The sequence below is a fragment of the Pantherophis guttatus genome, chromosome 2, assembly GCF_059756535.1.
Source record: "Pantherophis guttatus breed Tessera chromosome 2, ASM5975653v1, whole genome shotgun sequence".
In the NCBI taxonomy this organism is placed as follows: domain Eukaryota; kingdom Metazoa; phylum Chordata; class Lepidosauria; order Squamata; family Colubridae; genus Pantherophis; species Pantherophis guttatus.
The window spans coordinates 32049261-32066633 of NC_142064.1; the positions used below are offsets into that span (position 1 = coordinate 32049261).

Here is a 17373-nt window from a genome sequence, read left to right on the forward strand (position 1 = left end):
ACAACCCCTACTTTTATAGTATTTAGGTATCTATAGCCAATTATTTTAATACATTAAAGGTTTCCATTAATGCATAAATGCTACAGAATGCTGAAACATGCCTGTCATCCAAACATATCCCCCAAAGGGAGGGAACCAATAGCAAATATTTTATCTCAAATAGGTAGGTTTTTTTTTTTTTACTTTTAAGACAATTATATGCAGCATTACTTACTACTTCAACACAATATGAAAAAAAACCTTGATGGCTACAGTTTAAAAGATCTTTCATTGACCTTGTTTCAGAAATGATTATGTTTTAAAGATGAACTGATATTTCACTAAGCTGATAAAACTGTGATCCTGAAAGTTATCTAGGATTAAACTCCACTGAACAGCACAACACAAAAAAATATGCTTGTGCTGTATAACAACATGATTCAATCACTTCAGCAATTATATTTTGAAGAGGCAGGCACACTTTGTGCCAATAGTATTAATTGGAAAGTATTAAAAGGGAAGTAGGAGAAAGCAACAGCATAGAGCCAGGTCTGGGTTGTAAATGACTGCCACTTCCATTACTTAAGAGTGTACAGGCTTTGGAATACCATTCAACAAGGATCTTATCATTGGGCATCCAAATACTGGGCTGATCCTTCACTGCAGCCCATGCACTACTGAAGCAAGTAGCAAAGTCTCAAGTCAATCACAGTAGAAAGAAGTAACAATGCCTCCTTTTGCAATCTGAATGAACTTCATGCATGGTAACAGGTTCTGACCTTTTTATGTATTCAATGAGTAGACCAAGAAGGAACTCTTAGTTTTGTCTTCCCTAGGGTTCTGACTGGCAATACTGCTAATTGTTTTCCCCAGTTCTGCCACATACTTCCAATTGTCAACGCAGCTTCTGGACTCCTTGTTCTCAGCAGCTCCATTTTTAATGATATAAACAGGACTTGTATGGATCATCTATTATTAATGATGGAGCATGTTTAGATATTTGCTATCTAAATCCTGCTTTAATTGTCACTGGACTTTTGGTGAATTATTGCTTTGGTAAAAAACATTCTATTAAGGAAATTCTGCTTCTTACGATAGCTATAGCTTCACCCTTTTCAGTCTTAAAACACAGAACTACTGATTGCAGTACTCAATCAGAATTCTGCATCTGAACGTTTACTTATGTATAAACTAAATAGAGCCTCTTCAAGAAAATTAGCAGGAATTACAAATATGCACTCCTAGATTTCTCAGAAAATTATCAAAATTTTCAGTCTAGAACTAGGCTACTCTAGTTACTCTATCAAGCAAACTTTACCTTAAACTTTAGTGCATGTCAAAATGAATGAATTCAAGTATTAACATGAAATTATTAACCATAGTAAAGCATGACCCTTAGAATGTGTATTACTTGCTAAAACATAGTCAAAGAATTAATATTAAATATCAAAATTACCAATTCATAGAATTTTCCCCGTCAATAAGCCAACTAATATCAAGGGGGGAAATGAAAAATTATCTTTATTGATCACAGTAAAAAAAAATTACTGTAATTTGAAAGCAAATCTCAGTTCAAATTAAAGTAGAAACAAATGTGCAGTCTGTGGCACTAGGGAGATAGTGTGCTTCCATAACTATATATATATATATATATATATATATATATATATATATATATATATATATATACACACACACACACATATATATATATACATACATATATATATATATATATATATATATATATATATATATATATATATATATATATATATATATATATATATATATATATGGAAACTAAAGGATCTTCAACTTTCCAAGATTTCCTCATAAATCAGATTTTGAATACTAATAAAATATTACAGAGAAGCTAAACCTGATCTTAAATGGTAGAGGGACATAGTCATGTATCATCAGATAGAATGAACTGTAAAGCCTAACAATCCCCAAATTCTGATAAGGATTAAGATGACAAGGAAATGAGAAGGGATTCTGATACGTAATCTCAACTAAAAAAATGCTAAGATGCTAAGACAAAGGCACATTGACTCTTTAAAGAAAGTCTGATTTCCACATACCAATTTAAGCAAATACCGGTAGTTGTTAATTCTGAAACATTTGTTACATAATTCGAAATAGCATCTGTCATATATCTAACTGGTAACTTTTCTGTAAGGTAGTGCTGTTTTTTACTCCAACAACATCCCAACTGAGATAAGAAAAGTGGAAGACAAACAATCTGTGGATAGGGGCTTGCTTTTCATGAGTTTTTATGACAAATTTAAGAAACAGTAATCTGTCAAAGATGTAAAAACCCAACTCCTACAGAGAATTTTGGTGAAAAATAGTGTGAAGAGAGAAAGAAGCAAGAAAGGCATGTGGCAGAAGCAGTCTACATAAAATGGAAAAGACAAATAAAGCAGTCAAGACACTTTTTATCTAAGCTGATATTTGGATGGGCTGATACATTTCCCACAATTCACAGTGAGAATGTGTAACTTTGACATCTTTGTAAATAATTAAGTGGAGAAATGCTGCTCTTATTATTTTAATATTCAAGAGACTGCCTTCATTTTCTTCTCCATTTTTATTAGAACCCATTTTTTTTTCTGGGCAAAAATTTCCTACCCTTTCTAGAGTTGAACAAATGGTTTGCTGAATCTTCAATTTTTGCTACAACCTGCCCTATTAATTTTTAAACTTCTCATCTCAACTACATTAGTGGAGGTCCTATTTCAGTACTGTTATTTATTTCTGCATTTTTAAGGCTGCTCATAATTTATCGAAAGCATACCAGTAAAGCAATGTATGCGTGAAAAGTTAACCACAATTAAATAGTCTATATGATTTCAACAAGTTAAAAAATCAACAGATCGTGTGCAATTAAAACACACAATATATTTATAAACAGGTCCTGGAATAACTTCAAATCTCAGATATTCTACTTAACGCTTTCTTAACTCTGAATGGATGGAATATTTGTACATTAGAAATTTCTAAATGTATCTAAAAATTAATATGAACGTGTGTGTGTCGTATTAATGCAATTTTAGAGGCAGCCTCAATGTATACTTTGTAAGCCACATTTGCAGAATAACAGTAATAAATAAGTCTCTGATTAGTACAACAGTTTTTCCAAGATACAGACAAAAAAAATCCTATGCTTATAGGAAATTTTACCTAAATATGTGCAAAAATGTGTAATTATTTAATATCAGAGAAGAGTTTCCTCAAAAGCAGCATCCAAATTGATTAAATTAAGAATAAAGGAAATACATAAAAGCAATAGTAAGGCTATAGCACAAGTGGAAAACTGTTGTGAGTATACTAGCATAGATATGGGCTTGAATTTTAAGAGCAAGAGCTATTAACCAGAACCAAGCATTTGTGCAGTCAGTTCCTGCTTCACTTAATATATAGTAAACTATGTTGGTAATATGAAATAATGGTTATACATGCACCCAAATCTGAGAGAGCAAGTGAATGCAGCAAGGCCATCACTGAAAGAAGTGAAATTAAATAGATGCTAAGTCCTGAGAGAAGGATGTTTAATAGGGAAGGCTGAAGATCCTCAGTTCAAATTTCTTTAAAAGAAATTAAGGCACCTTTCCCACAAATACATTATATCACTCTGTTTGGTTACTGTAATTTACACAAGTTATACCTACACTGTGCTTCAGTCTAGCATTCCAACAAAATGTTTTTAAGGAGTAACAGGTTTAGATGAAGTTCATATCTGACCATATCAATTCATATAAATAAACAACTGATCTTTATGCTTACTGGCTCTCTTAAGCCACATCCAGTACACCTGCAGCTACCAGGTGCCTTGAAAGCCAATCCAGTCCTTCGTAAAGTCCCATGCCACTTCGGGCATCACAGCCTTGAATGTACCAGCTACGACCACAGCAAAGTTTGTGGAGATTCAGTAATTCTGTGATTTCTTCTACTGAAAGTGCCCCTGGCACATCCTGTAAAGAGAGCCCCATAGCATTAGTATGCAGACAGATAATAGTTTAAAAGTAAATGTTCTTATTTAAGAATATGGTGGGGGGGGTTTCAGTTTGGACATGTAGCACAATAGGGAGGGGAAATGCATTTAGGACACTGAGGAGAGAAAAGACACATCTCAACTTTTATTAGGGAGAGATCCGTCCAAGCAACTTTCAACTAAGGATCCTGCTTTAATTTCCAACCATTTGCAGAAATAAGTGGAAAAAATAAAGTCAACACAAGAAACCAGACACAGATAAGTATAAAGGGGTAGGCCCAAAACAAACAAACAAAAAAAAAAACACTAGTGTTAGAAAGCAAAATTTATTTTTAGTTCTACTAATTACGGGCTAACATAGGTTCTTATCAGCCTTTAGTGTGGTTTATTGATAATATAACATGTTAACACAAAGACCAGCACTTTGGAGGATTGACTTGGTATTCAGTGAATGGAGATAGACAGAATTTCCTTTTTGTTCTGCCCTACCCAAGCGTTATTTTGCTCTCAATCCATCTTCTGATGGACTGAAGAAAGAGAAAGAAGGAAAACAGAAAGTCATCCTCCTCACAGATGGCATCCCATTTGGCCACTCAGGTAGAGAAGGAATGAAAGTGAAGACCGAGTTTTGAGTGAAAGCTATAGATAAAATAATTGTGGCAGAAAGATTATTATTTTTAATAGAATAATCTAATGCTTATTTTATTTTTATTGATTGATTAATGTGTTCTTAAGGATTGTCATTTAAATTGCAACAGTTTTTGATTTATTCTGTATTTTCTCCTATTTTATACTGCCAAAATGAAAACAATGGAAATGAAGCAGAAAAAAACCCCCAATGGGCTATATTACCTGCTTGTTGGCAAAGATCAGTAACAATGCATCACGCAGCTCCTTCTCTGTTAATAGTTTGGCAAGTTCACTGTGTGCCTCGCTGACTCTGTCTCTATGGCTGCTATCAATGACAAAGACCACGGCTACAGAAAAGAACAATTATGCAATTATATTCGTTATGAATTTGTTTCTTCCTACTAAAATTTTATTTTTTGAGGTCAGGAGGAGGATTAAATTTTAAATTCAATTTGAAAGCTAGGGCTTAGTACAAATTTCCAAACTGGTATCTACTTGAAGCAGACTCATATATTACACAAAAAAAAAATGCAGCCTCCTATGCGGCACCAGAAAACTTTAGAAATAGCTTTCAGGGTTACGCAAAAGTAAACTTTATTAGTTGAAGAACCAGCAAATGGAATGCAGGGAAGTGGTTTTAATGACCTGCTTATCCTATCTAACAAAATTGGCTCCAAATAGGATAGCACTAAGAGGATGAAAAAAATCTGTGAAAATATCTATATTTCTCTATTCCACTGTGTGTGTGGCAATAGTAGAGACAGGAAGTTCTTCTGGATCCAGTTCAGCCATGAGAAGAAACTTAAATTCATGGAGAAGTAACCATGGATCAAACCCAATGTCTCAAGTATTAAAGATGGTCCTAATTTGACAACACTTGTTCAGTGACCAAATTTGCAATGGTGTTGAATATATATCTGTTACATCTGTTCCTCAAAGTCCTCAGAGTTCTGTGGTCACATGATCACAATTTACAACCTTCCCTGCCGGCTTCCTACAAGTAAAGTCAATGGGGAAACAGGCAAGAAGTAAGAAATTATGATCACATGAGATCATCACTTAACAACATAGTATTTGCTTAACAACAGTAACCGGGACTGCTGGAACTGCCACAGCTAAGTAATATGGTCATTTTATGTCATGCTTTACAACAACTACACCACTTAGCGATGGAAGCTACATACCCAGTTACTATTGTTAATCAAGGGCTACTTGTAATTGAAATTGTAATATGGGTAATTGCAGTTTCATCATAGTGACACATGTTCTTCTATGGATTTTTGCATTATGCTGTATAAGACTGTTTATGAAAAGTACTGGAACACTATAATTAGTTCAGAATATTGCAGTTCATCTGTTCATAGGAACTCCACATAAGGAACATATGAAACAGTGGTACTAAATTCCAATTTAATTCTCAAAACAATGCAAAATATTAACAATGACTTTCAAAGCCTTGAATGGTATAAGATCAAGCTATCAAAAAGGACTATCTTCTTCCTCATGAACTACCTCTCTACCAAGATCATCTTTGGAGGCCCTTCTGGTATGTCCCACATGATTAGGGTCTAGAGAAAAATCTTTCAGTGATTGCATGTAGGTTCTCAAATTTCAGTCCAATGAAGGTCTCTCTTATTTCCTCAAAAGTAAGAGAAAACTCTTCCTTCTGAGGAGGGTCTTTAGTAAATCATCTTTCTTAATTTTTTATTGTTGTTGCTGTATTGTCTTTTATGTTTCTGCTTTTCAGAGAAATGCTTTTACTGTTATTTGCTAAAAGTTGCATAGATTTCTGTAAATGATATGTGGGATATAATTAATTAAACAACAATCCCATTATCATTTAGAGACTTTTGTAAATCCCCCAGAAATTATAAGCAAAACAAATATAAACATTATCTACACCTTAAATATTTATACTTTGAAGTTAAATGAATTTCCATGGAAGTTATTTCACATTAACTACCAAAACCTTTGAATGAGAGATACAATTATATTTAAAATAATTAAGTCACAAAGCATTGTATTCTTACCTTGTGTATTGAGGTAATAATGTTTCCATAAAGGCCTCAGTTTGTGTTTGCCACCTACATCCCAAATAGTGAATTTCAGGTTTTTATATTCTACTGTCTCAACATTAAAACCTAAGAGAGTAAAAGAACTTTAATTATACATTCCTAACAAAACATACCCAAGAAAGTCACAATTTTTAAAATCTCCGTTACTTACCTATGGTTGGAATAGGTTGCATGAACTCATCTTGTTTTAGTTTAAATAAAATAGTAGTTTTGCCTGCTCCATCTAATCCAAGGGTCACCACTCTAATCTCCATTTTTGGTCCAATGTGTACTCTGTTGTCCTGCAGTAGAGAAAAAAAGAGGTTTGCTCATTTTAGAGGCTAACATTTAAAGGCATTCTTACATATCAGCCAAATGTCTTAACCCTTTTGTTATAGAAGCCAGGAATTGAGGGTTGAGAAAGTAATTTAAATATCTTGTCAACATCCTCAGGCCTTAACAACTTGATGTTTTTTAAGCAACATTGACCAGTATTTTACAAATCTCTAGTTTTGGAAATACACTGAGATGTGGTGCCCATATTGTGGTAGATAGGAACAATTTTTAAAATAACTACACTAATCATCTTTGTTAAAGACGAAGGAAGCTGAAATACAACTGTGGTAGTGGTGGGGTGAATATGCATATATATATGGGCATATAGTTATGCATGTAAGCATTTGTTAAGTAGGGGATAGAAAGCAACATTCTTAAAACCCACTCGAGTGTGCAATTTTGTATGCACCTATACTAAGGGAGAAGTAACTGGCCATTTATGTGTATGACCCTGACTACAATTGCCTTTTCCTTCAGTGCTGTCCTGAAGAATTCTCCAGCTACTACTACCAAGTCTTCCACCCAAAAGGCTATCTATCCTGAACTTGTAACATATAATGTTACAAAGATGATTTGTAAAAGATGATTAATGTTGAAGACTCCATATTTGATATATTACAACACTGGAAATCAAACTAATGTTTTGCTTTCCTGACAATAGTTTAAATAGATAGGTCAATGCCTATTGAAGTTCATGAATATACCCACTGTCAGGCCTATACAAATGAAAAGCTGTGCAGTCTTTCATTAGCAAACAACGGTTCAACCAAATACAGCTTGAGAACTACTTGGCTTATGGAGGGCGACAGTCAATATGCTCTTTGTTCCATCTGGGATAGAACATAAACAGAAGGAATGAATGGAACTCAACGTTCCAGGTTCCACTTTTAGCTACAGATCATGAACCAAATTAACCTTTTAATTGTAGTTTTCATCTTATCCCAAATAGATAGATTCTTGTATCATACAGCAGACTATTTCAAAGTTGCCTAAGTTGTTAGTGGGAGAAGAATAAGACCCAAACTCATGTTCTGAATCTTTAACCTAGAGATTAAAAGAACTATACCTTTGTAAAAGTAACTGGAATGCTAGCATCAAGTTGAATGTGGTCTGCAAGTTCTGTGAATTGTTGTTGTTGTTTCTGCAATGTTTCTAAAAGCCTTGTAATCTCTTGTTTAGCCAAAACAACTCTACAGTCATCCTAAAAAGGGAAGCTAAATTTAATTGTGTAATAAGCACAGAATCATCTAAATATTAGCGTTCTCAACATATAACAATGGGAAATTGCTCCAAGATGGGTGAATTCACAGTCCTTGCACGGTAGCTATTTTTGGCCCGCAGGCCCTCAAATCATTTTGCCAACATTTGGCAATAGAATGGTTGAATTTCAGTTGCATTCCTATCCCAACCCCACCTAAAATAAGTGGAAAACACATTTTTGCTCATTTTGGTAAGGAGATGATGGTGAAGGAGAATGGAAAAATAATTAGAACAGGAGGTTTACAATACAACTAAAATGATATATTCAATAAAACTGCAAATTAGGATATTGATCAGTAAAAAAACAAAACAAAAAACAACAGGAACAGCAATAAAAATGCAATCCAGTACTAAAGCCAACCTAATAACAACCACAATTACATTTCAAAAGTCCTACAAAAGAATTCTGACTTCACAGACTTACATAAAAATTCCAAGCTAAATGCTGATCAAATCTCTGGTGGGATGGTATTGCACAAGATACCTCCACAGAAAAACATGGCTTCTGGGCCCCTACTAGTCTTACTTCCCACATACTGGTAACTAAGCATCTTAGAGCCAAGGTATATATAACACAAATCAGGTGTCTTGAGAGAGGTGAACATCTGGAAACCAAACCACATAGTTCTTCAAAGGCCACTTTGAATTCTTTCTATAAACCTATCACGGGTCTATGCAGCAGTCACAATTCAAGTATTACATGGCTGCAGTGACTCTCACCGACCTGTGCAGGCTGCTGCACATTGCATTAACTGCAGTTTCTGAATAGTTATTCAAATGTTCCTTAAAAAGAGCACTGCAGTAATCTGTTGTGATCATGAAATGTGAATCACAATCAACAGGTAACCAGATGGCCTTTGGAAGGCGGACTCTCAATTGTTGAAATATTGCCCATCTCTGAACATACAACCCCTCCCCAAACATTTAATTTCATGGCTTAATATAACATGGAACTTATACTACATAGGAGGAGATATCTGTCCTGATTTGCACAACAGATATGCATTATTTGTCAACATCTGAATCAGACTTTTCTTCATGGCCTCTTTATCAAAAAGACTTTCAAGCAACATTAAATTTTTGAAATTGCTTTGCTTATAATATATGTAGTTCTTCCTCCTTTCTTTCCATATATCACCAACGTCATACAACTCACAGCTATGCTTATAAATTTTGAGTTTATAATAATTGTTTAATGCTGTTGTATAAATACATTTTTTTTCTGATGGATTAGATTACTGTAACAAAGCAAGAAAAGATCCGTATGCCACTCCAAAACTGGTTAAGAAAAGCATATTTAAAAAATGGAACTTCAACGCTAGCAGATTTAGATTAAAATTATTTTGCAACAGAAATAAATATTAACTCTTTCATAATACATTAATATAAAAAACTATGAAGTCAGTACATTGTTTATAAATACTTTTGTCTCTTAAAGATCAGAGCAGCACCCTACTAGAAACAAGAAAACAAGTTATATTTTATTCAGTTGAAAGAATACAAGCAAATTGCTCATCAATACTCACAATATTTTTAACTAATTTCTTAAACAGAAAACCAAACCAGTTAATTTTAGTTTACTTCTTTATACATTTTGGACACAATGGTATTTAATTTTTTTAAAAATTTGATTTATATGCTGCCCTTCTCTGGAGACTCAGGGTGGCTTACAATGCGTTATATGTTGAATAATTACATGTTTTAATAATCAAGTTTAATATCCTCCATAAACACTTTTACCCATGGGAATCCACAGAGGCAAATGACATCTGTAATGTGGTCATCACACAAATACCACAACCTGTGTTCCATCCAACATTACTGTAATGTACTGCAGATGCCGATGCTTATACCTCGAAGTCAGGTCTAATATGTTTTCTTAGATATTTATATCACTTTTTAGAAGTGGGGTCTCAAGACATTTTAATAAAAAACAAACCATGAATAAAACTTAAGTTTTAATTTGAATTTGACTTCGACCAGTTGCTTATGACATTTTTGGTTCTTTCGACATTTTTGTTATGCTTTTTGTCTGGAGGATCCTGTCTCCCACTGCTATTTATGAAGTCAAGATTTTCAGTAAAGCCAAGTTATAATTCAGTAACAGACTCTGTAACAGAATGAATGCAATTTGTCCAATATTTATTATTTACAAATTGTACTATATTGGTGTCTGAGAGTTGGCATTTCAAGATAAGATAGATATATCCACACCTGTCCCAATATTGATTTTGGTTATAGTATTGATTTCCTACCTGCTGTAAAGTCTTTTCACAGTGAAGACATGCTGTTGAAACTTGTGACAACAGGATAGTCATATCTTCTTGCTGTTGCCTAAGCCAGATCAATTTTTCACGCACATGTGCATCTACCACACTAAGTGCCATTTCTTCTTGGCGGCAGAGAGTCTCGTGAAGGTCAGAAAAATAGGCTCTGATACATGACCGAGCATTCTCTGCAGTGCCTGGAACCTGAAGTGAGATTACAAAATCAAACAAAAAGGCTGCCGAGGCATTACAATTATACTAAAGCAGTTTTTGTCTTGAATAGTACTTCTCTCTGGTGTAAGCTCAACCATATACATCATCACTTGCTACAGAAGAGTGTTCATTTTTAAATTGTGACATTCCTGCATTATTTGGAGGAAAGAATAAAACACTAAGAGCAGCAGGTTTTTAGTATTACTGTACAAAAAACCCAAAATGCATGACTTTCAGATTTCACAATGTGTTATATCTCCAATGTTAAAAATGCTGAAACATTAGAGCAGAGTGAAATCAGAAAAACCAAAAAAATAGTTTTCTGCCATGCATTTGCACAAAAGGTTTTTTTTTCAAGTTTGTTTAAAGAAATGAATGAAAATACCACTGAATGTGCCTTTGCCCTAGTTTTAAAGGAGTTCTCTGCATCCCAGATGTTTTTTCATTATGTTTTCAAATTCTCCATAATCAATTATCTCCTTAATGCTCTTGACATCTGTTTTATCCTACAGATAAAAGTTCATGTAAGAACTTTATCAACTTTTTGGGTGTCTGCCATAGTTGGTGTTAATTTATTTACTGGGCACAAAAAAGTTCATAAATCATGTAACTACTGTAGCATGTGACATATCAATACTTCCAAAACAAATCTAAAATTAGGAAATGAATTTATAATAAAGATTATGCATAAATTGAAGAAACTACAACATTGCTTACATGTTCTGTGTGGGTCATTCCTATACCATCTTCGAAAAGCTGTTCTCCTCCCTCTATTTGTTGTACAATTCCATCTAGTTTCCGAGAATAATCTGAGATTTCTTCTGTGAATGTTCTTATACAGTGAGCCATATCTAAAATGGAAGCGCGGATCTGATTTGCTTCTGGTTCCAAAATACTGTGCTAAAGGAAAAACAAACAAAGTAAAGAACATCCTTTCCTGAAATTCTCCTGATCTGCATTCCATTTCTCACCCATTATAAAATTGGAAACAGAATGTTGGACATTCTGCTTACAAAAACATAGAATGCAACAGATATGGGAAAACGTATTTTCCAAATTCTTTAACAGCATTAGCTTTAACAGCATCAGAAGTCTGTATCTTTTGTTTAGTGATATTCTGTATTTGAGTGTTTTTGTTCTCCTCTTGTGTTGTAGCTACGTTTTGGGGTATATGGACACACTGTGAAGCACAGGGGAAGTTACATATATTCCACTGTAGATCATGAAGGACGAAGAGAGAGAGGGCTTAGAATGGAACAGGCAGAGACATTTCAAGCTGCCACCCAATTAGCTTTCCTGAACGACTGCGTTGGGAAAACACCTTCTGTAATTTTTTCTACATTTCCCAATTCAATCTTTTGTTGTTTTCTCCTCCCACACCAAATTTGGTCCCATTTTTTTTTTAGTTTTTGGAGTGTGATCCTATCAACAGGATCAACAGACAGAAAGAATCTCAAGGCATTTGTCATAAATTATTTCCAATATCCCATTGGATTGAAGATAATAAAAAGGGAGATGGTAAATTTAAAGAATAAATCTACTTTTCTAAAAGTTTTCTGATTTTGATTTAAGCTTTAAAAAGGATTTTTTATACAGATTGGTTTCTTGTAAAATATTACAGAGTAACAAGATGAGCACTGTATACAAACAGCATTTCCAATAAAATTACAAATACTCGTGCATAGACATCCTACCATATTACTGCAGACAAGCAACTTTAAAGTGATGTTATTGGAATGCATTTACATATTACCCACTCAGTCAGTCATGTATTAAGAGCCATGGTGGCGCAGTGGGTTAGAATGCAGTACTGCAGACTACTTCTGCTGGCTACCAGCAGTTCAGCAGTTATATTCTCATCGGCTCAAGGCTGAGTCAGTCTTCCATCCTTCTGAGGTTGGTAAAATGAGGAACCAGATTGTTGGGGGCAATATGCTGACTCTGAAAACCACTTCGAGAGGGCTGTAAAGCACTGTGAAGCGGTATATAAGTCTAAGTGCTATTGCTATTGCTATTAACACAGATGGAAATCAAAAATGAAACTTACTTTATGACCCTGGTGTTTTCCGTATTCTTTGCAAACACAACACATAAGAGGACTGGCCTGACAACCTTCTTCCAAGCACACAAATTCAATGGCATGCACTTGGTGCTGAGAACACATCGTCTTTTCATGTGGCTTATCAGCAAGGGGCACACGTCTGTGCTTTGCTAGTGTCTTTGTAGAATGTGTAAGGTGGGAACAGTCTGTACACAGGTGAGTAGCACAAACAGTGCAGTACACAGAAGCCAGATGAGTGTCATCTTCATCACATCGGATGATGCACTAAAAATAAAGAAAAGAACAGCAATTTTTTAAAAGAATCTAAATGTTTATATCTTAAGTTTTTTGAGATGAACCCCTACAAATATACTTAAGACAGTCCAGGTCTTAATTTGTTTTTCAAAAACTTGAAAAACAAGTACCAGATTTATTATATGTAGAAAGATGCAGAGAGAAAGAAACTGAAAGACGATTACTAAAAAAAAGTCCTGTCCTTCATTCTCACCAATCTAGCTGTTCTAACGACCAAATAAGAGTAAAGCAGTGGCCCTCAACATTTTGGGCACCAGGGACTGGTCCATGGAGAAAGGTTTTTCCATGGACTGGAAGGGACGTGGTTTTGTGTACTGCCTGCATCCAGCGGATGGGGCTTCACTTGTTTGCACAGCCCGGTTTCTGACATGCCGCAGCCCAGTGCCAGTCCATAGCCCAGGGGTTGGGGACCCCTGGAGTAGAGCACTTGACATTAATTTAAGAAAAATGGGCAGGATTGCCTTGTTTAGAAAATGTGGCTCCAAAGCATTTATCCAATTAAAACAGGGTAAAGAACTTGTGATCATCCAAATTTTGCTCAACTACAATTCTCAGAATTTCTCACCATTGATGGCACTGGATAGGGCTGCTAGAGTAGTAACTAAGGAACATATGGAGAGCCACTTGTTCCACAATCCTATTCAAAGGTACTTTGCTATATTTTGAAATCATTCTTGAAATGAAATTAGAAGCTAAGGTGGCTGATATTAAATGGGTGCAAGATAGTCACATTTTCTGGCAGGTACATTTTGCATTAACTTGTGTTTCTGAGATAGATTCAAGGCAATGCAATCAAGATACATTGCAATAATCCATTTTTAAGGTAATATAGCTAAAGAATAAGTTATTGCAACTATGTTTTCACACTTTTATATAGGGTCTCCACTAGAACATTACCTTTGCCTAATAAAAGGCATTCCTTGTGAACTTTCCAATAGATTGTATTTCAATTTAGCAAAAAATACTCTTTGACCTACAGCCACTTCATCGCATTCTTGATGCACACCAGTCTTGCACCCTCATGCACCTTTCTCAAATTGCACCTCTTATGCACCCTTCCTTGCCCCCTCCCTGACCCAAACCCAAACTTAGTGACAGAAATTCCAATTGCAATTGCCATTGTAAGTCATTGTAAGACAATGGAATTGTAAGGTGGATGATACAGTAGTTATTGTGCACCTTTTAGGATGGGCTACTAATAGAAAAAGAAACGGCAAACAATAATATTTTCATCACATTAGGCAAAGGCCCATTCCCCTTGAGAAGCCAATAACAAAGCAGAAGGAAAGAGAAAAAGAGGATGACAGTCACATGAATGGGTTCAATTATAGTGGAATTGGATGAATTACTGAAAGGCTAGGTTGGGAGGGATCCACCTGGAGAAACTCTATGTGCTCACTAGGACTAACATTGATGTGATTGCACATAATCAATCAATCAACAAAACAATTAAATAAATAAATCAAGGTATCTGAATACACTCCTCTGAATGTGACAATAAAATAAATAAAATGAATTATTATTACCTCTCCAGATAGGCCAATAGTTTCTTCAATTGTTCCACACTGACCACCTAATCCATTCTGCAATCGCTCCAGGAGTTCCAACAAAGCAAAGTTTTTTTTCAATCCCCACACCCCAGAATCACCTATTTGAGGGGAAAAGGCAGAAATCACCATATGTTGTCACTGAAATATGGTCCTGTATTTTTATTTATTTAATCACTTTACATGGTCATCAATCTTGTAAAGCAACTCTAGTTGGCTATCATTAGTTTAAAAACTCAATACAAAAAAAACAAAAAACAAATGGCAACTGAGAACAACACAAACCATCAATAAATGAATTGTTTCAAATACAATTATTTCCCATCAACCAGCATCAGTAATAGTGAAATCAATGCTTCATCACATATTTTCCATCCTGGACCAAAATATACTTTGCATAGTCTTGTAGGCCTAGCATCTTGGATTCTTACTAAAACTTTGATTCATTCTGATCCAAACAATAGGCAAAAATGAAGCTCCTTGGATTTTCATTAATTCAGCTTAGCACATGCAATACAGGTAATCCTCATCTTACAATTGATTTCACAGGTACTTGGGTCAACAGATTGGCCCAAGGTCACCCAGCTGGCTTTTATGGCTAATATATACACCCACATATGCATGAATCTATATAATCTGAATAAAATAGTTGAGTTCAACTTACTCTTCCACTTACTAAACAGCAAAATCTTAAACCATGTATCAAGGTTTAGAAATACCATACCTAGTTCAGTAACTTGTCGATCAAAAGGACATCGAACTGCTCTGCCATGGAGAGGAAGTCGAGTAAGACAGTCATGACAGACAGTATGACCACATAAAAGAAGTCTGGGAACTTTGTCTCCTTGCAATGAAAATACATCTTCACAGACTCCACATTCCAAAACCTATAATTAACAGAAGAGAATTGGACGTAATTAAATGGAAGGGGAAAAAAGTTCAATTCTGAATGATTAAGGCTATGTATGTGGTTTAAACTGATGCAATTAAGAGTGGAAAATGAAGACATCACCAATTTCCTCTTAGTTTAGATGATATAATTCAATCTCAACCTGCAACAATTCTGTACATCAATCAGTCTGGGTGATAGAGTTTACACCTCACGTCCTAGAGCATATCAGATCAGCAGATTTGGTTCAAGTGTTTTTTTCAACCACCTTACACTGAGAATCCATGTCTTTTCGGAGGCAAGTTTACATGGGGCTTAGTCCGAGGTGAGACAGTATACTGTATATATGATTGCAATTACTAGTCTCAGTTCACTTTTCCTTTAACCCAAAAGAACAACCTAAGATACATCTTTTTTAAAAAGAGAGATATAAATATACTGCCTTTTGGAGTGGAATAATATCTAGGTTTTAATGATTGTTATTCTATGAAGAGAAAAACCTCAAACTCAAACCTCAAGTTTTTCTCTCTTCATATATTCATAGTTCTAATGACTTGAGAGGAGGACTATATTTATTACATTTGTGAGGGGAAAGACATTTTCAAGAATTACATGCCAAGAATAATTCCATCTGAAAAGGGCTGATTGTTTTACTGTCTCCATCACTCCATTTTCCTGAAGCGTTTCACTCATTTAAATTGTATCCAATATGTCATCCTGAAAGCACAGGATTCCCACTCCCTGGCGGCAAGAATACTTATTCTTTTTCCTATGAAGAAAATATTTATTTATTTATTTATTTATTTATTTATTTATTTATTTATTTATTTATTTATTTATTTATTTATTTTTTATTGGTTTGATTTATATGCCGCCCTTCTCCAGAGACTCAGGGCGGCTTACAATGCGTTAAGCAATAGCCTTCATACTTTTGTATATACCTGCTTAGTAGGGCTTTCGGTCCCCCCTAAGCGGTGTTCTTTTTTTTTTTATACAAAGTCAGCTTATTGCCCCCACAATTTGGGTCCTCATTTTATCTACCTCGAAAAGATGGAAGGCTGAGTCAACCTTGAGCCTGGTGAGATTTGAACTTGCAGTAATTGCAGGCAGCTGGTGCTATTTAACAGCACTTTAGACTGCTGTGCCACCAAGGCTCTTATGAAGAACCGATGAAGCTTCTTGGATGAGAAGCAACATGTCTTCTTCTTCAAGGAAAAAAAAAACCACATAGTCCAGTTATTTGCCTTTTGAAAAAGCACCTTAAGAGACAACCATGTTGGTTGAGAATCTCCATAAGACATATGAGGAAAATATAAATATAAAAACATCCGTGGGAAATTACTTTAAAGCACTCGTTTTTATCAAGATGGGAGAAAGAAGGTGAATTAATCTGATTTGATGGCATAGACAAGGCGGGGCATCATAATTACACCCCCCCCCTTTTGCTTCAACACCGCCTGCGAGAATCTGCCCAGAGAATTTCCAGTGATTCTCGGGGGATGCTAAAGAGAGGGGGGGGAAAGAGAAGCGCCAGCGGGGTGAAAGGACGGATCCTCTCGGTTTTCCATCGCTCGATCCCTGCAGAAGCCAAAATCAAGGACCCGCCCTCTCAGGTTCACTGTCCTCACCTTCACGACAGGCCCCGCCGGACTTCGGCTGTGCCTGTTCCCGGCATCCATCCCAGCGCCAGACCCGATTTTGTTTACACTTAGTGTTGCCATCTTGGACAAGGAAGGAGAACGCCCGAGAGAAAGTGGACTCCACTAGGGAACCTACAGCGGAGGTCCCCCTGGAGACAGAGGAGGGGTAGGAATGCGCGAAAACGTCACTAAAGAGAGACGGAGG

General features: G+C 35.4%; 1 protein-coding gene across 1 annotated transcript; it reads right to left on the minus strand.

The window, feature by feature from the left end:
* Positions 1-3519: 3519 nt before the first annotated feature.
* On the minus strand, positions 3520-17358 carry TRIM23 (tripartite motif containing 23). Its single transcript, XM_034441002.3, has 11 exons — positions 17157-17358; positions 15364-15526; positions 14619-14740; positions 12784-13062; positions 11454-11636; positions 10512-10727; positions 8063-8197; positions 6833-6962; positions 6637-6747; positions 4829-4953; positions 3520-3956 (listed from the first exon to the last, which is right to left on the minus strand). Exons 1-11 carry the CDS (start codon positions 17247-17249, stop codon positions 3777-3779), a joined length of 1737 nt encoding a protein of 578 aa, XP_034296893.1. The 5' UTR covers positions 17250-17358; the 3' UTR covers positions 3520-3776.
* Between the last annotated feature and the right edge of the window lie 15 nt (positions 17359-17373).

Excerpts from the sequence above, each read along its gene's own strand:
- TRIM23 (XM_034441002.3), bottom strand. The coding sequence starts at position 17,249 with ATGGCAACACTAAGTGTAAACAAAATCGGGTCTGGCGCTGGGATGGAT. Across the intron at positions 11,637-12,783 it reads GAAAACACCAGGGTCATAAA|CACAGTATTTTGGAACCAGA; the intron begins GTAAGTTTCATT and ends TTTTTCCTTTAG. Across the intron at positions 10,728-11,453 it reads GAATGACCCACACAGAACAT|GTTCCAGGCACTGCAGAGAA; the intron begins GTAAGCAATGTT and ends ATCTCACTTCAG.